Source organism: Alosa alosa, chromosome 1 (genome assembly GCF_017589495.1).
Source record: "Alosa alosa isolate M-15738 ecotype Scorff River chromosome 1, AALO_Geno_1.1, whole genome shotgun sequence".
NCBI lineage: Eukaryota > Metazoa > Chordata > Actinopteri > Clupeiformes > Clupeidae > Alosa > Alosa alosa.
The window spans coordinates 31,607,089-31,628,263 of NC_063189.1; the positions used below are offsets into that span (position 1 = coordinate 31,607,089).

General features: G+C 40.1%; 2 protein-coding genes and 2 long non-coding RNA genes across 8 annotated transcripts in view; 2 read left to right on the plus strand and 2 right to left on the minus strand.

Annotated features, from left to right (window-relative positions):
• Positions 1-263: 263 nt before the first annotated feature.
• lrpap1 (low density lipoprotein receptor-related protein associated protein 1) lies at positions 264-4,125 on the plus strand. The gene is made up of 8 exons (XM_048243897.1): positions 264-551; positions 881-1,025; positions 1,183-1,313; positions 1,457-1,577; positions 2,210-2,368; positions 2,584-2,666; positions 3,125-3,301; positions 3,504-4,125. The coding sequence occupies exons 1-8, from the start codon at positions 396-398 to the stop codon at positions 3,570-3,572; spliced, it is 1,041 nt and encodes a 346-aa protein (XP_048099854.1). The 5' UTR covers positions 264-395; the 3' UTR covers positions 3,573-4,125.
• Positions 4,126-6,704: 2,579 nt separating this feature from the next.
• Positions 6,705-10,576, minus strand: LOC125294974. Its single transcript, XR_007193602.1, has 2 exons — positions 9,601-10,576; positions 6,705-7,847 (listed from the first exon to the last, which is right to left on the minus strand). It is a non-coding gene; the product is annotated as an uncharacterized LOC125294974 (long non-coding RNA).
• A 246-nt stretch (positions 10,577-10,822) lies between these two features.
• Positions 10,823-13,203, plus strand: LOC125294968. The gene is made up of 3 exons (XR_007193599.1): positions 10,823-11,463; positions 12,138-12,250; positions 12,813-13,203. It is a non-coding gene; the product is annotated as an uncharacterized LOC125294968 (long non-coding RNA).
• Positions 13,204-15,224: 2,021 nt separating this feature from the next.
• The window catches only part of dok7b (docking protein 7b), a 27,226-nt gene continuing 21,275 nt past the window's right edge, over positions 15,225-21,175 (minus strand). Inside the window, exons 8-15 of one of the 5 annotated variants that reach the window (XM_048243601.1) lie at positions 20,804-20,875; positions 19,803-19,857; positions 19,532-19,617; positions 18,397-18,469; positions 18,052-18,120; positions 17,784-17,864; positions 16,898-17,068; positions 15,225-16,595 (exon numbers count right to left, since the gene is read on the minus strand). In XM_048243601.1, coding sequence (XP_048099558.1) covers positions 16,459-16,595; positions 16,898-17,068; positions 17,784-17,864; positions 18,052-18,120; positions 18,397-18,469; positions 19,532-19,617; positions 19,803-19,857; positions 20,804-20,875 — 744 coding nt within the window. In that variant the 3' untranslated portion in view covers positions 15,225-16,458. Of the gene's footprint in view, positions 16,596-16,897; positions 17,069-17,783; positions 17,865-18,031; positions 18,121-18,396; positions 18,470-19,531; positions 19,618-19,802; positions 19,858-20,803; positions 20,876-21,175 lie in introns of those variants that run through there. The other 4 variants (XM_048243612.1, XM_048243622.1, XR_007193549.1 and 1 more) reach the window with 4 other exon arrangements.

Genomic DNA, 21,175 nt, shown 5'->3' on the forward strand with positions numbered 1-21,175 from the left:
ATTGCCTACAATCAATGTGTAATGAACACAGTAATGCAGTCAGAGAGATACAATATTTGTTTAAAGAGCTGATTCTGCAATCCCCAGTCATGTACTGCGTGGATAACTTTGATTTGCTCGCACCGCATTCTGACTGTTTACGCTGTTTAATTTAATATGAGCAGCATTGCTGGACTTGTAGTTTTATAGTGTGCCCTACAATTCACTTTCAAAAGGCATCCACATATATAAACACCATGTCCCATAATACAGTTGGAGCGACGGAGCACCGCACGTGATGTTTCGCTTTTGACCTGCTTCCTGGATGCTGTTACATTCATAGCATAGGCGAAGTGAATCCTTGAGATTTGTAGCAAAATACAGACTGTGTGCTTTTGGTGGTTATTGTGACCAAGATGAACTACTTGGGGTTAGTTTTGTGCATGTGTGTCGGGGCGTTGGGAGGAAAGTATTCACGCGAAGTGAATGAGCAGAAGGCATCTGTTGATGGTAAGAATCCGGTGGAATTTCGAATTGCAAAGCTGAATCAAGTCTGGGAGAAAGCTGTTCGGGTGAGTAACACAATTTCAGGTATCTACTGAATTATAAATTATGTACGAATTTCTAATTTGGTCGTGAGTGATACAGATAACGATATGTTTCAAAATATGTTGCACATACTGTCTGACTAACGGATCTTGCCGTAGAGTGATGTACCGTACCCTACTGACATGCCGTAGTAGGCGTAGAGTGATGTAGCCACTAAGGCCTGATGTCACTGTTAACACTTCAATTAGGCCAAGTTAGTTAGAACTGACTACCCGGTAATGTTATTTTAAAACTTAAAATGTAGGCTACTGTAAAACCGTTGAGATGTTAATCTCCATTGCGCCCACTCTAGATGCAAATGCCACCCGTGCGACAGGCCGAGCTCCACAGTGACCTGAAAATCCAGGAGAAGGACGAGCTTCAATGGAAAAAGCTTAAAGCTGAAGGGTTGGACGAGAACGGGGAGAGAGAAGCAAAGCTACGACGAAATTTTAATGGTAGAAGATCTGCTCTGACTAGACAATTCATGTCATGAGCCAATTAAACCTTCGCCTCCAGTAAAGCTTTGAAACGTTTATAAAATGTAATTAAAGAAGAACCATTTCAATTTATTTAATGTGTCAAACCACTGGTTCCTTCCCTTTTTTACTACAGTAATTCTTGCAAAATATGGGATGGATGGTAAAAAAGACACCAGGACAATGGAGAACAATAACTTGAAGGACCATGACATTAGAGAAGGAGATATATTTGAGGAACCAAGGCTGGACAAACTGTGGAACAAAGTAATTTCATTTTCAACTTTTTTTTCTGTGTTACATGAATAATTTGAATGCATAATTTGAGTAAATGTAGTCATTTGGTTTGCTTATTTTTAACTTAGACAATTAATGGCCGCTGCTGTTAAGCTATTTTATTCATCACCCAGGCTAAATCATCTGGAAAGTTCTCTGAAGATGAGCTCCAAAGTTTACGCAGGGAGTTCCAGCATCACAAGGACAAGATTCATGAGTACAACATCCTGATGGATACCGTCAGCAGGACTGAAGGTACTTTTCAGCACTTCAGCTAAAGACATGCCATGTGTGGCTGTCAAGCTACCTGCTGCCAAATGACAAACTTGCTACGACTTGTCCTCTTCTACTTGGATATGTTTGTTTATCATTCTTACATTCTGTGTTGTCTAGAGGTTATGAATGAGTTAGACATTTACTGAATTGCTTAAAAGGTTGGCATCAGTGATCGCTATTCTGGGTCCACAGTTCCTTTTTGGTGTCTCTTCTGTGGATTGACCCCTGCCCAGGGTGATATGGTTAGATCTGTCTCATTGCCCCAGTGGAAGTGTTACCAGTCACTCATTCGAGAAGTGTAGCCCATGAGATGCAGACACCAGCTGCTCACTAGGCACCAAACACTTCCTCTCAGTCAAATCAGAATCTCCATCACCTTTGGTAGACATGTTGACACCAGAAACAATTGTAAGGGAAAGGGAAGCCCTGAAACCACTTCCTCAACCCCTGAATCCCTGAAACCACGTCCTCAATTCTTTGTTGAGTGATTCTCATTTGTCTGTTCTAGTAGTTGGCTCATGTTGACATGGCATACTTGTCAAGGCATTATTTATTACCTGGTCTCCAGGATCTCTTCATTTTTATTTCACTTTTCTGTCTTGCGTCTCCAGAGATCCACAAGAACGTGATCTCGCCCCTGGAGGGAGATGTGAAGGAGCATGCAGTGCATCAGAAGCACTCCGAGCTGAAACAGAAGATGAGGGATCTGAATCAGGGCTTCGAGCGATTGCGCAAGATCAGTCACGAGGGCTTCAGTGATGATGACAGTGGTGAGGGTCACCTACTGTTGGTTTTATTCCATTTAAATGAAGGCGTTTGTGATAACATGATGTCTTCAGTATTAGCACATAGCACTTCACACTGACAGTGAATATGAGATCAAAGAAAAAGACATGACTCTTCTCACCATGTTGTGCTCTCTCTGTGTTCTGGGTTCTGTTTTGCCTCCTCATGGTGCCACCTGATGGTGTTCCTCTGTTCTCAGAGTTCCGGGAGCCCAGAGTGATTGAGCTCTGGGATATGGCTAGGAGATCAAATCTCAGTGAAGACGAGCTGGACTCTCTGAAGGTGCGTTTTACAGCCTAATTAAACCTTGCCATGCAGAGTTTTCTGTAAATTGCAAAGTTTGTCAGACCCTAATTCAGACTTTGCCCTCTGTGCTTTTGTCTACCTAGTGAGTGTAAGAATTAGTGGTAACTGTTAACCACTGTTGTGTTGCCAAGCAACAGGACTTGGGAAAGAGTGCACCCGGTGTGTGTGTGTTCTATTAGGAATGGGCTTACTTGCTGAACAGTCACTGATAACAGAAAGTGGAAAATGTACCTTGATTCTACGTTCTTGAAAGTCTTTGTTACTTTTCTGGTTTCAACTAAAGCTTTGCGATTTAATAAAAGGTTTTGTTTAATAAAAACAATCTTTTTTTATTTCCCTTTCAATGTCTTTCTCCCGCTGTGCATTACCCTTTTCAACTAATCTTTGTTTTGCATTGTTTCCTTCCATTGTCACACACACACACACCTTCCCAGGAGGAGCTGAAGCACTTTGAGACCAAGGTGGAGAAGCACCAGCACTATCAGGAGCAGCTGGAGCTGTCGCACCAGAAGCTGAAGCACGTGGAGGCACTGGGGGACCAGGACCACATCCTGCGCAACAAGGAGAAGTACAACTCCCTCTCTGAGAAGACCAGGGAGATGGGCTACAAGGTGGGGATACCTGGGTTCCTTTTTGAAGAAGTCAGCATGAAATGCAAACATTTTTAAAAACGGCACAAATATTTGTCACTAATATAATGCAATGTAATGGAAGGTTCATAGTTAGAGGGTAAGTGTAAGGTTGTTTCAAGGTCTTCTTTCCCTCTTGAGTATGTAACTGCCACTAAACCCCTGGTTTATTTCCTCTCCCCAGATGAAGAAACACATGCAGGACTTGACCAATAAGATCTCCCGTGACGGTCTCCCCCACAATGAACTTTGAGCTCTCTTTTGTATTCTGTGTCCAACAGAATGAATTGCCTTTTTCTACCCATCTGTAATTATTTTTCACCTTTGTGTAAATAGCCCACTGCAAATGTAAAGACTTCACACTTCGAGAGAAATTATTCACTGTTATGTTTTAGTCATCACTCTGATGTTATGCTACTGTTCAAATCACGAGGATGTACTTGTGCCTTTGTTAGGTTGTCCAGAAAGTGTTTTTTTTTTTTTTTTTTTTTTTTTTTTTTTCATGTTTCAAAGTTACAAGCCCATTCATATTGAGCAAACCTGTGAAGGGCCATGAGAGATTGTACAAATTGTGTAAAGATCTGTTTGTAATGGCTATTGTGTGGTACTTGTTGGTTCAGTGTTTATAGTTTTAATCTTTCTCGCACTGTTTTGTAGATCCAGTCCATTTCATCTTTTGCACTTAAGTAAATCAGGATCAAATCCAAGAACATGATTTGTGTTTGTCTTCATCATCTATTTTTATTTTTCCTGAAAATGTACTCTGTAGTACACTCAATAAACCCCAGTCCAATTGGTTGACAGTGCATCTTCAGATTGCTCTTTGAAAAAAAGAAAGAAAAATATGAGCCAACTACCTCACACATTTCCTTCTCTAGAGACTAGACTAACTAACTCTGTAGGAAACCTTTGGTCTTCAAATAGAATATAAGGTTAGACAGAAGTGCCTCACTACTCAATTCTTCAGGCCCTGTACAAAAAATACCCTGGTAAGGGAAAGGCATTTATTGAGAAGGTGGCCACGCTGTTGCAGTTCCCTTTTTCCATCAGGAATTAATGAGACTTATTTGTAGTCACCCAGGCTTGTTTGAAACCACCCTTTGGATGTATTATTTAAGCCCAGTGCCATTTTACCTGCCATTAAGTCCTTTGCAGTCTGTTTTTCACAGCACCTTCCCTCGGAGGTGAGCTTGAAATTGGGAACTTCAAGTGTAGACAAATTGCAGACCTAAACTAAAAAGATCTTTTCTGGCTTGACCGCTATCACTGCACCGACATGTAGGGGGGCATTTTGTTATTATTGGTTATTAGTTGTTATAAAAAACAAATCCCTTCCTCCAGTTCAGCTAGCCTGTCACAGAGTTTGCTAGTCCATGTTTGGCAGGTGGTGAGTTTTAGGCCCCATGGTGGACTCTGAAGTGGACTCAGTCCTGTGCATTCCCAGTCCTGCTTTTGAACAGCGTCAGCAGACTTGGCAGTGTGTTTGGAGTCTCAATGATGAAATCCGACTCGTGCTGATTGAGGCAGTTTTCCCTGAATCTCTCGGCCCCGTTCACCAGCAGTCTTGGTGACTGACGGACAACAGTCCCTGGACAAGAAGGTTCACAGATACTTCAATCAGTTCTAATGCCTGACAACGCTGACCAGGAGTTGTCATGACTACTGCTTTACCTGTTCATAATTCTGAAAAGGTACATGACCACCAGTGGAATGTGTGGGAACTAGAATACGAAATCTATTTCCATTGATTGTAGGTAGGGCTAGGATAAACGATTATTTTTTAAACGATTAATCTAGCGATTATTTTTTCGATGCATCGATTAATCTAATGATTCATTTTTTCAGTCCGATTCGATTATCGATTATCTCCCCATTAATTCACTAATAGCAACTTATACATGTTTATTTACACATCTGAATGAAAAAAAAAACATGAATTCTTTAACATTGCAATATATGTTTATTGCTCTTAAGATTCCAAAATAAAAGACTATACAAGTGCAAAGTAATGCATTCTTAGTCAGAGGTAGCATTCAATAAAGTTCAGTAGTGTAGGCCTATGTCTAATTGAGTGCCTCATTTTAAGACGTTCGTGTGGGAATCCTTGCAATTAACATTACCACAGTTAAAAGGCTGCTGATGTGTGGATGCAATTCATAATGTAGTTAGTTCAAATAACGGTTCGTACTTCTCCTTTGGACAAGCACTTTTGAGTCTTGGAAAACACTTTTCCATTTACATCGGGATTTTGCAAACATTCAGAGTCAATACAATGAGCCCTGCATGAGTAACGAATAAGCAGCTGCAAGTAAGCATGCTAAACTTGACACCCAAACAGTATTTTAACGTTAGCTTTGAGATACTGCTTGATTGCATACTGTAACTTAACTTAGTTTAGTCTCCTCAATGTACTATGTTGTGATAAGACCTTAGCAGAGTTTACTTTAACTTTAATTCAGCAGTTTTAATGCTGCAAATTTGCGCAGCATGGTCACGATGCTAAGCGGATTTACCGTAAAACTCCAAACAATAGCCCGGGCTTTTATTTTCCCAAATCGCCAAACTGCACCGGGGTGCGTTTCCCGTACAACTACGGAGGTTAGCTTTTTACTAACGTGGTACGATGCATCGTTCAACTAACCAACATGTAAGTTATGACTGTTTCCCAAAACCGTCGTACTTACATAGTACTTTGTTAGTTTGAACCATGTTGGTTACAACCAACATAGTTCAGACTACAATGGTTGCAGATGTGTTCGGAGAATGTCGGGCTCTGTCGGTTAGAGCCGAACGCATGAAGTCACGTAAAAGTAATGGAATTTGACATTGCATGACGTTTGTATGTATGTATGCTTTTAAATATATATATATATATATATATATATATATATATATATATATATATATATATATATATTAGGCTATTAATAATAATAATAATAATAATAATAATAATAATAGGCATAACATAATAATGATAATTTTAATAATAACGTCACAGTCTATTGAACGTAGCCTACTAATTAGCCTAATCAGTGAAGCATAAATCGCCAACCGAGCAAATGTGAACAAATAAGTTACACATTTAATGAAACACACCGAATAGCCTATAGGCTAAATATTGGCCAATATTTTCGTTTGTTGTAGCGTGACAAGGTGGCGTGAAAGGATAGACCTCTGCGTTTCGGATCTTGTAGTCGTAGGTTCGAGCTTAGATAATGATCATTTAACGATGGTGTTGGAATCTTGGATAGGCTCAATCACTAAATATTCCTATGATCGTTTAGAACCTGTAGTCCTAGTTTTAACTACTGATTGGAGACCATATGCTTACTAGCCTAGGCTTAGGATAAATGTATATTATGTTCTATGAAAATTGGCATGGTTAGATTAGATTCAACTTTATTGTTATTGTGCAGAGCACAAGTACAAATACAACCAAATACAGTTTGCATTTAACCAGAAGTGCCAAAAAGGCAGAAAAGTGCAATGTGATATATAAAGTATAGACAGGTGCATAGACAGGACAAGACATATAGTGCCGTGAAGACAGTAGTATACAGTTGGTTTGCAGAAGGTGATTTAGAGTAATATAAATGAAATATAAATATGTGCAGTATCTTAGCAGTTACCTTACAGTAAGAGCAGAATAAATATGGATATGTAATATGAACAATGTTGAACAACATGTTGTTGTGTAAGTGCTTTGGGTTTCACTCTTTCACTCTAAAAGCGCTATATAAATGAATACTTTACTGTATGATTGCCCTTCATTTCAATGGGATTTTGTCATGCCTTTATGCAGCATTTTTCCAATGTTGCCCTTGTTATGTGTTTTCATTGTGACACTGAAAACTGAATACTGTTACCACACACAAGTATTTCATGATATTTTAAATGCACAGATACAGTTTTTTTTACCATTACTTTTCATCCATTGTAGTTATGAAGTTGTGTGTTGAATCACAACCACAAAATGACAGTTCACATAGCACAAATGTTTCAATGCTCAAATGGTTGAAGGATCTGCGCCAGCTGTACCAACACACACACACACAAACACACACACACACACACACACACGTTACTGTAGGTGCTGCTCATGTTGTTGCCTTCTGCTGCTGAGATAGTAGCAAAGTCTATACTGTTGTTTTCAAATGAATGTCTATATTCCCTGAGTGCACTGACATTTCAAGACCTACTTTATTCCATCAACCCCCTATGATAATACAAGCATGTCAACTGCTCCATCTAGGAGCCCAATAGCGAGGCAGAGGCGCGGTACAACAACGCCCATAGCCGGACCCGCGTTGTTGTGGAGAGGGCCCTGGGCATGTGGAAAGGTGTGTGAGCAAATCCGCTGGTGGCCTGAAGCTCCATCCTGCAAAGGCGTGCAGTGTAGTTTTGGTGACGTCGCTTCTGCAACATGGCCCTTCAGGATCACATCCCACTGCCGGCTGATGAGGAGCTGTTAGTGGAGGAGGTGGAAGAGGTCATTCCGGTGGCTGCTGCACACCTTCCTGCTGGCCTGGAAGCACACTGGGAATTAGTTGCACATATGTTTGGCCCCTAAACACCCAAACCCCACAATTCCCTGCCACATTCCCTGTTTTTTCCCCTTTTGTTTATGTTTTTTACATTTCTTTTAGTTTGGTGGGGGTGAGGTAGTGTTAATTTTGTCACCTACTTTTAATTTAGTCTTAGTCTTGTGACAAAATGTCCTTTTTAGTCTTTGTCATATTTAGTTATTCAAATATAATTTTTGTTAGTCAAGTTTTAGTCGACTAAAAGTCTTGTCATTTTAGTCTAGTTTTAGTCAAAAGAAAACTAAAGGTATCTTAGTCTTAGTCAGTTTTAGTCAAAACATTTTAGTCGTTTTTTTTATAATAAATTATTTCTGATTACCATTTCAGTGAAATAGTGTTTCACACATCTCAATTTTCCAATATTGTGTGTCCACAGGGCTACTCGTTTGTTAGAACTCATTCAGATTTTTTGTCAGTCAGTATGTTTACATGGACAGGTAAGTCGAGCTACAGTTATAGCTCGGCTGGGATTGACCATAGACAGTAAAAGATTTGAATGGACCACTGTCATGATCATCGTAGACCAGTGTTTCTCAAAGTGTTATCCGCACTGTTGGTCCGCAAGCAGACGTGGTAAAATATGATATAGATGAGTTGTTTGCAATTTTGAACCAACTTGTAGGCTACTGTATGTAAATCCAAACAGTTCTGCAACACTGTCTATGTAAGATATGCCAGTTAAATCATATGAATCTGACACAATAAGCAAAGTGCAAAGACAATAAGCAAGGTTGTTCAGTGAGTAGGCCTTTTGTGTAGGCTAATATACTGTTGAAGTAGGTCTAATCTTTTTTTTTTTTTTAGCTAGGTGGTCCGTGCGTTTCTTTTTATTGGTTAGTTAAGTGGTCCTTAGTCTGAAAATGTTTGAGAAACACTGTCGTAGACCCAAGTATTAATGTTTTTACTCCGCCCGCTAGATGGCGATATCATAACACATTCCCCAAACTCCATCTTAACAGAGAATATGATCTTAGCTAACTTGCTAGCGAACTTTCCATATTAGCTTACTTGCTAGCAAACTTTGCATCATCAGTGTGACTAGTTAAATAGTTGACATTACTTGCTGAAAATTTTCATATGGACATTCTGGGGGATGTTAATTTGTCTATGTATGAGAGAAGCTTCAACTTCTGGGTCTGTAGCATTGTGGCATAAAGCTTAGGTAGTTAGCTTGCTAACTCTGACAGAAATCTCCGTGTTATTGTTCCATGTAGTTTAGGTGTTTGCAGCCACAGGGTTGCAGCAACAGCACGTGAGACTAGCCTACAGGAAAGCTGCTGCGCATGAACTCATTTGGAATAATTTTGAAAATATAACAGCTAGATATTCGGTCTTCTCATTTTGTAGACGAAATGAAGAGAGATTTTATCTTAGTTTTTATTTCATGCAAAACATTTTAGTCTCGTCTTTTTTCGTCAACAATAATGAATCTTAAGATAGTCTTAGTCAGTGTTTCAGGACATTACTGCAGTCTCGTCATCGTCTCGTCTTAGTCATGAAAAAAAAGGTAGTTGACTAACATATTTCCTCTCGTCTTGTCTGACGAAATTAACACTAGGGTGAGGGGGTAAATGTACTTAACTTTCCCACCATCACTTTCTCCCCATGATCCCTCCCACACACACATGTTCCCTATGAGCCATGACATCAAAATACATACACAGATTGAAAGGTCACAAAGCAAAGGCAACTTACCATTTTTCCGCCTCCCATGACAGGCCTACCCATACCTGGGCCATGAAGGACAAGTTAATCAGTGAAAATCATGTCACATTTTGACACTGACCACAGCACTCTGCATGCTCACTCAAGTCCCAGAGGTCTTAAAGTTCTCCAAGCGAGAGGCTACTCAACTTCACAGCAGCATTCTCCAATGTCATTGTACCAACATAATTCAGCTATGTGTTCAAATATCAAGATCATATAATAACTGAGAGTAGCCTAACTTATACACCCGCTAAACATAGCTTGTGATCAGACAAGATACAACACAAACCCCACTCCACAGGCATACTCACCTCACACCCATCGACCCAGTCTTGAACCCCTGACCTCTCTCATGTAAAGCACACACGCTATAGTCTCTGCCACAGCACAGTCACTTCACCACATCATAATGGGCTGTAGAGTCCATACCGTTAGCTATGTGTATGATTAGCAGATGCTTCATCCAAACACTTAACATACGACTACAATGTAACGTTATCCTTTTATAACAATTACGATGCTAGCCTCACATAACAATACCGTTGGCATTCAAAAGCTTTATCACCAGATAACTTAACGGGTGTTCGAAAGAATCTGTGCTGACACATTAGCATTAGGCTACATGTAAATTCACGAATAATAACAACACAGATGATTGCGGTCACCATAACACTAAACCACAGGCCGCTCTGTTGTAGGCTAACTCCACAACACTTCACTTTCCACTGTACCACATAACGTTGTCCAGTAATGTGCAATTGTAGCCTCCAGCAATGCTATGGTATGGTATCCCACAGCAATGTTATGGGATGTTTAATGGCTACCTCTCATCCATCTGTCAGCTGCGTGTTCCGTCATCAGGGTTACGTCGTCTCCAGCAACTATGCTTCTTACTACATACTACAGGTCGAGAGGTGTAGCTGTAACTACACAACTTTACGATAGTGGTTGCGAACGTTAGTTGCTACTATGGTTTTGGGAAACACTGGCGCGGTGTCCGCGATGCATCGTTACTATGTAAGTTCCACCACCATAGTTCACACTATCGTTTTGGGGAACAGTTGTGTCGTACTTACATAGTTGCAACCATGTTAGTTGCTACCGTAGTTAGCAACGATGCTTTTGGGAAACGCACTCCCGGCTAGTATTAAAGACAGGCGTCTATATGAGACAGGCCTTTAATTCCCTTTACACAAAACTTTTCCTCTGCAAAGATGGAAAATATTATCGAATTAATTATTTCAAACACTGAATGTCTACCTAGGGTAATATCAGGTAAAATGGGCCATCAGCTAAAATCGGCCATTTAAGGTTTGGGGGTCCCAGCCAAGCGGCAACATTCTAATCTGAACAATGAAGCCTACCCGGAAGTTCGAAAAACTGCAATACATCGAAAATCCGCTAGGGACTGGTCCCAAAAGCGAGCAAATGTCCATAGACTCCCATGTTAAAATGTCCGTTTTCACAGCGTAAATACATGTTTTTAAAGCCTGGTCCCATGGACTTTTATTGTACTTTTCGGTAGTTTCCCAGTGCCTGACAACTGTGAGGGGGGTGAATTTGTTTCTAACTCATTAGTTTAGATCACATTTAGATATAAAATATATGAATAATTAAGGGCGTGGTCGGCTTGATTGACGGCTGACGTCGAGGCATACAGCAGCAGACGTTGCCAGCTGAGTGGAAAGTGGAAACCCTGAAACTTTGACGTCTCAGCCATGATTATACACAAAGTTACCACATCCTTTCTGAACATCTTTATTCAAAAAGCTGACATAAAATGGTTTGCTAAGCTATTAATTGAAGCCTACTAACCGACACTTTCAGAAGACTTCGTTCCAGTTTTTTCAGGTAAGTGACATTCATTCCACTACTATTTCACGTAGCACTAGATGTTATCGATAGCATTATCAGAGACGGTTGATAAATATATATTATCAAGGATCTTTGGCATTATTTAGCATCGAGTGGGCACTAACGTTAGGCTACGTTAGCGTCATATCGCCTCAAATAAGTTAATGTCGAAAATGATGACCGAATGGCAGAAGCACACACATACATTTAGTTAACTTGAATAAAGTTAACGTTAGTGAAAACCATTGTGCTCCCTTTATGAGTTAGCTTAACGTTGGTCATACTAGCCAGGTGTGAGTCAATGAACAGACAGCTCTAAAGTTAACGTTAGTTCACAAACATACTGGGGCAACAAAGCATGTTGTCAAAAAAAACTTTTGTAAATACGCTCTGTTGGAATGCTTAGTCCATTGACAATTTATACAGTCCTTGGGTTGTCACGTTTAAGATAAAAAAAGAAAAAAAAAAAACTTCAGCCGAAGCATTAACGTTAAAAGGCTTGTTGTCGGCTAGCTGAGGCAAAATTGTGAACCGCTATGAACCATTGACCGTATACTTTGAACATGGAGCTGTGATAATAAGCGATAGTTATAACTGACGTTTGAAACTCTTATTGATGCCATTTATTTGTTAAACACAAATTTGAACGAACACTTCTTGTCTATGCAAAGTTTCCCTGTAGGTAATCCAGACAGGCTGGGTGCTGGAGGGCTCTGGACTCCTAACTTCAATTCTCGTCTGTGCAGTCGACACTCAGAAGCATGACTTCAGCACTGATTCCATGGTACTTTGACATTTTTCATACATTTAATTGGAGCAACCTACTGGTTGTATATTCCAGACATCGTTACCATATACTGAACAAACATGAATGCATTTCAGACATTTAGAGTGGCCTTTTATTTTGAGCAGTCCAGGGCACATCTGTGCAATAACTATCAAAATAATTTATCATTAGCATCTTTTGATAAGTCACACACAGAAAGTAGTTGTATTATGCCTTCAAATCAGCAGATTTTGGTTGGATACAGATTGCATAATTAAACAATATGGCACCAGTGGCTGGCTACTGTTTGACCGGACCTTGGCCTAACTGTTAATAACTACCTCAATAGGGTGTAGATATGAGCTTACACTGTTTCACTGAAAACACAAAAATAAAATAAATATTAATTCTACATTACTTTAAATACACCACATTTGTTTTTGCTTATTGCCCGCATAAACAGGGAATGTGCAATAGTTGAATACGCGTGTCCTGTCCCCATTCAGCTAAGTGTTCTGTGAGTTTGTTGTTCATTATAAATATTGGGAGTGAGTCTGCAAATCTTACTACATCCTACCAGATGGGGCAGAAGTCATTGAGCAGTGGCAGCTTCTGATTTCAAGGACTTTGTTCACCTTTATTTACAGCATTTGCATCTGTGTCTTTAAAGTGATCTAATATGTATTGACTATGTACTAGCTTAGAACATATTAGTTTTTGTTATTTTAGTTTCACAAATTCAGTGGTTACCTGTAATGCTCAAGATATACAAGTAAAAAATCACCTTTACTTCTGCATCTGGGTCTTCAATTCAACCTACTGACTGAAGCTGACGGATTTGTATAAATGTTTTTGAAAGCACAGGCAAATTGGTTTGGCATGAGTTTTAATGTAATTCACAGTTCAGAAAAGTTCCATAAACATTTCCAAGTGCAAGTTCAGTGCCATCAACAGTAAGTTTGCTTTCTGATATGTAAAGAACAGAAATGGGTTTGGCATAAGTAAAGGGTAGGTGTAACAGTCCATCAATAGACATAAAGTGAAATGTACTGTATAGTCTCAATGGGTTCAATATCACCACACCCCAGCCCAGCCAAACCACTTCACCTGGACCTCTAGTCCCAGGTTAGAGCCCGTGGATCTCCTTGCCGCCTCCTCCCCCATGGCGAACTGCCAAAATAGAAAGGTAAACTTTTCATTAGTACCTATATATCTTACAAGATAATACAATAATGCAAACCAACACTACTTGTTGTAATCAACAAAAGTACAGTTATTGTACAATGCTGTAGTACTATTGTGCGATTTGAAATGGGTCTTCAGTGACAAACTACACTAATATTGGCATTGTTATGCCAAACACCGGACACTAACTGGATTTAACGTTTTGATAATAGCCTGAAAAGAAGTAAATAAGGCAAGCTATCCGAACATGAACGCTGGATCGTGAAATGGCCACCGATGAAAAATTTCAATGTCATCTTAGACCAAGCTACCACTGACAACTTTAGAGCAATATAGCGATTTCAAAACGTGATATTAAGAGTTAATCAAAATGAATTCATGATGTACAAGTTAACTAATACCCTACTACGATTTTGTTATCAATTCACACCACACGTTGACAGAATACAGCGAGCTGGCTGATGTTATCGTAAATTAATTAACGTTACAATGATGGCTGACACTGAGGATATGAGATGCTAACGTTAATCACAAAACAATAAAGGCAAAGATACATTTTTGTCAGTATGAGTTGCTGAACCTGTAACGCTAAACTGCTAAATTACTCTACGTTATTTTACCGTAACTTCAGCAAGGGAGGGATAGCTAACGTTAGTTTATTTTACCTAGAAGCTAGAATCTGCAAACTCAACTCTTCATTGAAAAATATATATAGAATAAAGAATAACGTTCGCGAACGGTTCTGGTTTTGTTGCAGCATAAAAACAAGCTTACCATCGGCCTCCGCAAATTTTAAACACAAGGGATGAATTGAACGATGACGAAGTCCGACATATAGGCATAGTTCATATTGGAAAAAAAGTTATACAATTTGGAACTCTAGCTTTTCCCCACCGCAGTCTTTTAATGCCATCTAATCATAACGTGCCCAGTCTGCGCCATACTTAGGCCCAAATCACACAGAAGATTCGCAACGAGATGAGCAGCAACTTCATGCAACATTCTAAAACCTTGCAACTGTGACCAGACATGTGAATGCTTTGCGACGGCTTGTAACGGCGTGCAACATCTAATTCACACTGCTGTAACCTCCTTTCTGTAACGGTTTCGTGTCATTGCGAATCTTTAAACAGACGATATGACGGGTTTTAGAAGATTAAATACAACCCGAAACTAAAAAACAGACCAGGCCTCTACTGGAGACCGGCCTTTAACCCAAACCTGTAGCCACAGGCGTTTAAAAGAGAGGCGTTTCTTAGGGACTCGGCGATTATTTGAAGTTTTACGGTAATAGCAATTTAGCCCACTGTGTTCTATGCAGAGCTTCTTGTGGCAACAATCCTTCAACAATCGTGAATATTTAGTTAAATGCACATGCAGAGGAAGAGCAGCGGGCTCGTTACGAGAGAGCGGGTGGGGCGAGGAAAGGCTGTGTGAGTAAAAAGTGCAGCTCAATGAAATTATTTTATCTTATCTTTAATTTAAATAGTATGCCTACAACATAGAACATCAATGTGTGGTGGCCGGTTTTGATTTCGTGGTGCCCAGCCACAGATTAGTCAACGTATGGAAAACACTGAAGGTGTAAAATTAAAAATATTTAGCAGCACACTTGACGAATCGACGCTCATATTTTGCGTCGACGTATTTTTTGTTGTCCCAGCCCCAATTGTAGGGGCTTAGGGCTGTCCTTGACACAATAAGGCCAGAATATGACAGAATATTTCCTGTGACTTCTGAAATGACTTCTGAGAGTTACAGCTGCAGTTTCCTTGAAATCTCTACAAATGTGAATGTCTTTTGCATACAGACTAAAATGTATTTATTGTGATTAATTCAGTGGTTGGTACATACTAAAACACAACACTTATACAATGGTTATAGCTAAATAATCTTTAATACAATAAAAATATTTTGTGAGAATATAAGGTAAATATACAGCTTGTATAGTTAACTGTACACAGTTCTGCACCAATCAAATGTCCAAGTCGGAATTGGTCACCTAAAAAGCATTCAGTCTATGCGGTTTATGTTCCTTCCTCACATAGACACTGCTCATTCATCCATGTAATGCAATCTTTCAATCCTATAAATAATAACTATAAACATTGGAATTTATGGCCTAAAAGATAGATACAGATTCCAGCACACACTTTGAATCATTAATATTGGTGTTTTTTTATATAAACGAGTATTGTTTCAGTCCATGCAACTGCATATATGACAATGCTGTCTATGTTCACTGTACAAAAAGTATGAATAATATTATAATCCTCGACCCTTCACACATACTCACAGGCATACTACATAATCTACTACACCATTGGATTGTTTGTCTCTGTAAAGTACAGACGTGATTGTATAAAAAGTTGTATGTAAAAACAGCGCTTAAGGCTAAAATGAGTCTTGGAAAGCTCAGATGATTGAAGAGATCACAGCAGCATAAAAGGTCTTGCATGTCTCTCTTTAGCATCTTTAATTTGAAGGCTGCGCTTGTCTGGCCTCAGGCCTTGTGGTAATTTTAATACATGCACTTCAGTGCCTTCAGTTTCCCATCGGAAAGCTAGTCATTATTAACTCATCAGCAGACCATTACCGCGTAAATATATGTCCAGTGGCTACCTAAGGTTGTTCACAGCTATTTAAAAGCTTCACTAATAAATGTTTTAAGAACATCTCTTAAATGTGTAACATTTTCCTCACGATTAGTGTTAAAATGTACATGTAGATTCTTTATGTAGATGGAAGATTCTTTATCGTCATCAAAGCTCATGCAACTTTTATGCATTTATGCACCTTTTGCCCTGTAAATATGTCTATCTTCCTTTTTTCTATGAGCAAATTGCAATTGATTAGGCTCTAATAAGCTACACACATTTCTATCTCTGTATCTCCCAACAGCACCGCCAGCCTGAAGGCAGTGTGTCTAGGGATCTACTACTAATCAGACCAGTAGAGACAGTGCTGAATATTGGAGGAACCGTTTGAGTGCGCGTGTGTGTGTGTATGCGCGTGTGTATGTGGGTGCGTGTGAGTGTGTCTCAGTTCTTTGTCCCTTTCTTCCTCTGCTCTAGTTCCTGGAAGCGTTCTTCTCGTCCTAGTGCGTGCTGTGCACCCACTCTCTGTGCAGCCTCCATGGCAGTGATGTCAATCTGGGCATATTTAGTGGAGCCCCCTCCTGTCAGAAGGCATAAACATCATCTGTTAAAGGCCAAAAGACAGACAACAGACAGAAAGAAAAAGGTTGCAGAGACCAAACCGTACAAATAACCAATTGTGCTCCAGTGTGCCTCGCCTCACTTAGTGTGTTGATCTGAATCAATATACTTGTGGTACCAATGTGATGACATTAAGAATGGTACCAATTTAATATGCCACCATACATGTAATGACCGGAAAGGAGTAAAGCAGTGGTGAATGGACAGTGAGTGACAGTGGGTGAGTGTGTCCACTATGACTGAAAGGAGACAGGGCTGTTACCCCTGACTGCAGCAGTGGGCTCCTGGAGGTCCTGCAGGTCCAGTTCCATGTAGTGAAGCTGCCTCTTGGACGTTGGGCTGATGGGGATGTTCACATAGTTGACGCCGTCCCCAAGAAACCGGTCTGATGGTGGCATTCTGGTGGCATCTACTGGAGATGGCAGTGCTGCACCTACAACAAAGATTAGAGTCACCTTTATGGGGAACACAGTGGCGAGTGTGTGCAGCCCTAACCCTAACCGAGACTCTAACCCTAACCCAGACCCTAACCCAAGGAAATAGAACATTGCACCCCTTCTGCAACACTTACATTCATGAATATACTTATTACAGCTGTCCTCACTTTGTAGCAGATCCTTTCACAGTAATACCACAGACTTAAGACTGAGTGGTGTCAGTTTTGCATCAAAAGATTTGCTACAGTCATAAAATAACTTGTGGAATTACCGGTAAGTGTCTATCTGTAGATGCCTCACAAACAATTTGTGTGTGTGTGTGTGTGTGTGTGTGCGTGCGTGTGTGTGTGTGTGTGTCTGTGTGTGTGTGTGTCTGTGTGTGTATGCGTGTGTGTGTGTGTATGCGTGTGAGTGTCTGTGTGTGTGTGCGTGTATGCGTGTTTGTGTAATATCACAATGTTAGCTGTAAATGTATCATTACATGACTAAATCTATGGTAATGAATGTACTAACACTATTAGTGTGAGGCAGAGACACATACTCTGAAGTGCATTTATGACTTTTATCCACAGAACCATGTAAAGGTGCACATTTTAAGTCTAAACATTAGAAATGTTCACAATGTACACACATTACATTAAATCAACATAGTGTCTAGCTCTGGGCATTCAGGTTAATGTATTCTGTGAGTGATTTAAATTCACAACGCACCACCGTCTCCAGATGGAAGGTCACTTCTACGCTGTGCCTCGGAGGTTAAGGCCATCCGCTCGTAGTTCTCCTTTGCCTCCGCTGAGGAGGTGATATGAACAAATGCATTAGCATTGACATGCTTGGCAGGGGAACACATGCTTTCACTCAGCCTTTCTCCAGGCACCTCCATAAAGAAGGTTTAATGAAAGGTATAGATCTTTGGGACTTCCTCCTACAACGTGCTAATTATGAGTCCAATTTCCTACCTGCTCAGAGCTGTCCTTACCGCACACAGATGCCTGCCGAAGAAGCCTCGGGGAGCCGATGAAAAATGGAGGTTTCACCAGCAAGCTGGCTGTGAGGAAGGAGGGGAGAGGAGAAGAGAGAAAGAGGGGATGAGAGGAGGAGGGCAGAATGAGAGGAGGCGCTAGCAACTTTTATGTTATCTCTGCAGCAGTGAGAAAGGTGACATGAGAGGAAAGCAGATGAGCATGTGATGAGAGAAAGAGAGGAGAGAAAAAGAGAAAGTAAAGGATGGGGGAGGGATGGAGCAGAGAGGAAAAGAGACGCACAGTATCTAGTGTCCTTTCTCTGTTGGCATGGAGATAGAAAGATGTGTGTTCCCACATACCTTCCGTGTCTCGAGAGATCCTCTGCAGCTGAGCGTAGGTGCCCATCAGTTCATACCGGCCTCTTTCTTCAAACTACCAAGAGAGAACACATTATTATGAGTGAAGCCTTGCCAGAAGAGGATCGGCATGTATTTCTGTAATTCAAACTCATCAACTCATCTCTTTAAGAGACAAAGATATCAGAGAAAAGCACTGACAGGAGTATCACCCATGGAATTTTGCTAAAGGTCTATTTTTATTTAATACTCAAGGGTGCATATTATCCAGATCCAACCCTTTAGTACTGGTGCTGTCCTCAGAAGTAAGTTTCTGATACAGTGCATACGGAAAATATTCACAGCGCTTCACTTTTTACACATTTCGTTATGTTTCAGGCACATCTTAAAATGGATTCAATTTTTTTTCTCTCATCAATCTACACACAATCCTCCAACACCCATGACAATACTCCAACACACTTCTGACAGGTAACCAAGGACCCAATGGTCACTATGAATGAGATCTAGAGGTCCTTTGAGAGGATGAGAGAAGCACAAAGAAGGACTAACATCAGTGCAGCACTCCACCAATCAGGCCTTTATGGTAGAGTGGCCAGATGGAGGCCATTTTTTTGCCAGGAGTTTGCCAAAAAGCACCGCAACGACTCTTAGACCGTCAGAAGTAAAACCTTCTGGTCTGATGAAACAAAGACTGAGCTATTTGGCCACAATTTCCAACGGTGTTTGTGGAAGAGACCAGTTGGAGTGTGTTGGAGTACTGTGTGTAGATTGATGAGAAAAAAAATAATTGAATCCATTTTAAGATGAGTCTGAAACATAATAAAAAGTGAAGCACTGTGAATACTTTCCGTATGCACTGGCTGTATATGGTCACAAAAAACCGCAGCACAACACATCTGTCATTCCAACTAGCGGTCTAAGCTAAACCCAGTGGAAACGTGCACTTTTCCAGCTATATCACTTAAATACAACTCTTCTGTCAGTGTCAACTGTCCTCTTGTTGGTGTGTGTAAGGTTTTCATATGCATTTTCACTAGTCAAAATGATAGTTTTGTTTGTTTGATTATTTGATAAAAGTCTATACTGCTGCTTTAATATTGAAAAACCAAACTGTAATCAACTGTAATCACTTTACCTCCGGGGTTCCTGGAACCATTTCAGGCTCTTTCATATGCTCAACAGCTGAGGGACAAACAGCGGACATTTGACTTGGACTCCTTTCTGGTGAGGGGAAAATAGAAACTCAATAAACACCTCAGAGAACACTGTCACCATTTGCCCCTGGGCTTTCAGTCATCCCCCTTTGTGAAAGCCATGATAACACATTTATTTATCAACCATTTATTTATGGCCAATGAAGACCTTTTTAGCGAAGGCTAGAAGTAGCTTTGATTTGAAACACTCACCAGGAAACGATGGTGCAGGTGCAGGTAGTCCACCATGTTGCATAGAGTCTGTTCCCTGTGTTGGGTATAGGACACGGCCATGTGTTTTTTAGTGACAATCCTGGTAGGCTATACTCGTTTACAGTGCGGAGGATGTTCAGAAGGAAACACTCATGGAGTTGTGTGGTCTTTCATGGTTTGCTTTGAACTGCACCACAAGAGCAATGGACTGTGGCATTTATGAAAATTATATTTTCATTTCTTGATTTTCTTTATTATTTTGGTCATGTGGAGTATCCAAGACTCAGCCTGATGTGATGCAGTGTGATTTGACATTTGATATCTGCTGATGCAGAAAATGGTCTAAACCACATCATCAGTCCAGTTCCCTCGTCTTTTAAATACTGATTTCCATTTGAAAGATTTCCTTTCACTATAGGTTTATCAAATAAAGCTATTCTATAATAAGTAAATTGACAAAATGACCCCATACCAATCCTCCTAATTACTGGTAAATGATCAATTACTTGGTCAATGGTCTTGTGCAAAAACACTTTCTATACACTCCATAGAATACATTACATTAGTTTGACATGCATTAGAAGACGACAAAAACAAACATCTTCGAGTAAATGCAACAGTATAGTTTCTGAGTGAAGCTGTTTGGACATCATGCAGGAACATTTTTATATGGATGCATTTTTCATCTCACTTTCATACAGTATAGTTTACGGTTATGGCATCTTAGAGGACACTTTCATCCAAAGCAAAGACAACCCTTCTTATACTTGCCAAGTTTGTCTGAGCGATAGCAGATGAACTATAATTTAGAATGGATATCTTAGTGTGAAACTGGACCCAAAAGGTTATGGTTATGCATAAATGGAGCATCACAGTAGTAATATAATGTCATATTTAGTATTATATTTCATGTCATATTTATTTGTGTTGTTCCTGCATGAGGCTCATTGTTATGCCAAAAGACCAGGCGACTGCACACAGTTTCCCAATGGAGCTCTTACCTGTGTGGAACACTTCCTAGCTGACACGCATTGCTCTTGAGTGATGTAGGTAGTATCAAAAAAGTGGCTGCACTGGGTGGGGTAAAAAATAGCGTGTTTGTTTAACACTGACTGCAGAGAAGGGATTGCCTATCTGATGAGGACAACAGCTACAAAGACAAGAAGATCTGGGCCTTAAGACAATGAAAGCAATAACACAGAGGGGATTGATGGCTCATCAGGCGGATGAGAGGAAGCAGAGCAGGGAGAATGGTGTCTGAAAATCCCAATTGTCTTGTCTTGTCTCATTATTTTTCTTCGTCGGCATCCCCTGCCAATTGATCTATTCATTTCAATTCACTTGTATTTATATTATTCTAACAAATCTTGAAA

Excerpts from the sequence above, each read along its gene's own strand:
- lrpap1 (XM_048243897.1), top strand. The coding sequence starts at position 396 with ATGAACTACTTGGGGTTAGTTTTGTGCATGTGTGTCGGGGCGTTGGGA. Across the intron at positions 1,026-1,182 it reads GCTACGACGAAATTTTAATG|TAATTCTTGCAAAATATGGG; the intron begins GTAGAAGATCTG and ends TTTTTACTACAG. Across the intron at positions 2,667-3,124 it reads ACGAGCTGGACTCTCTGAAG|GAGGAGCTGAAGCACTTTGA; the intron begins GTGCGTTTTACA and ends ACACCTTCCCAG.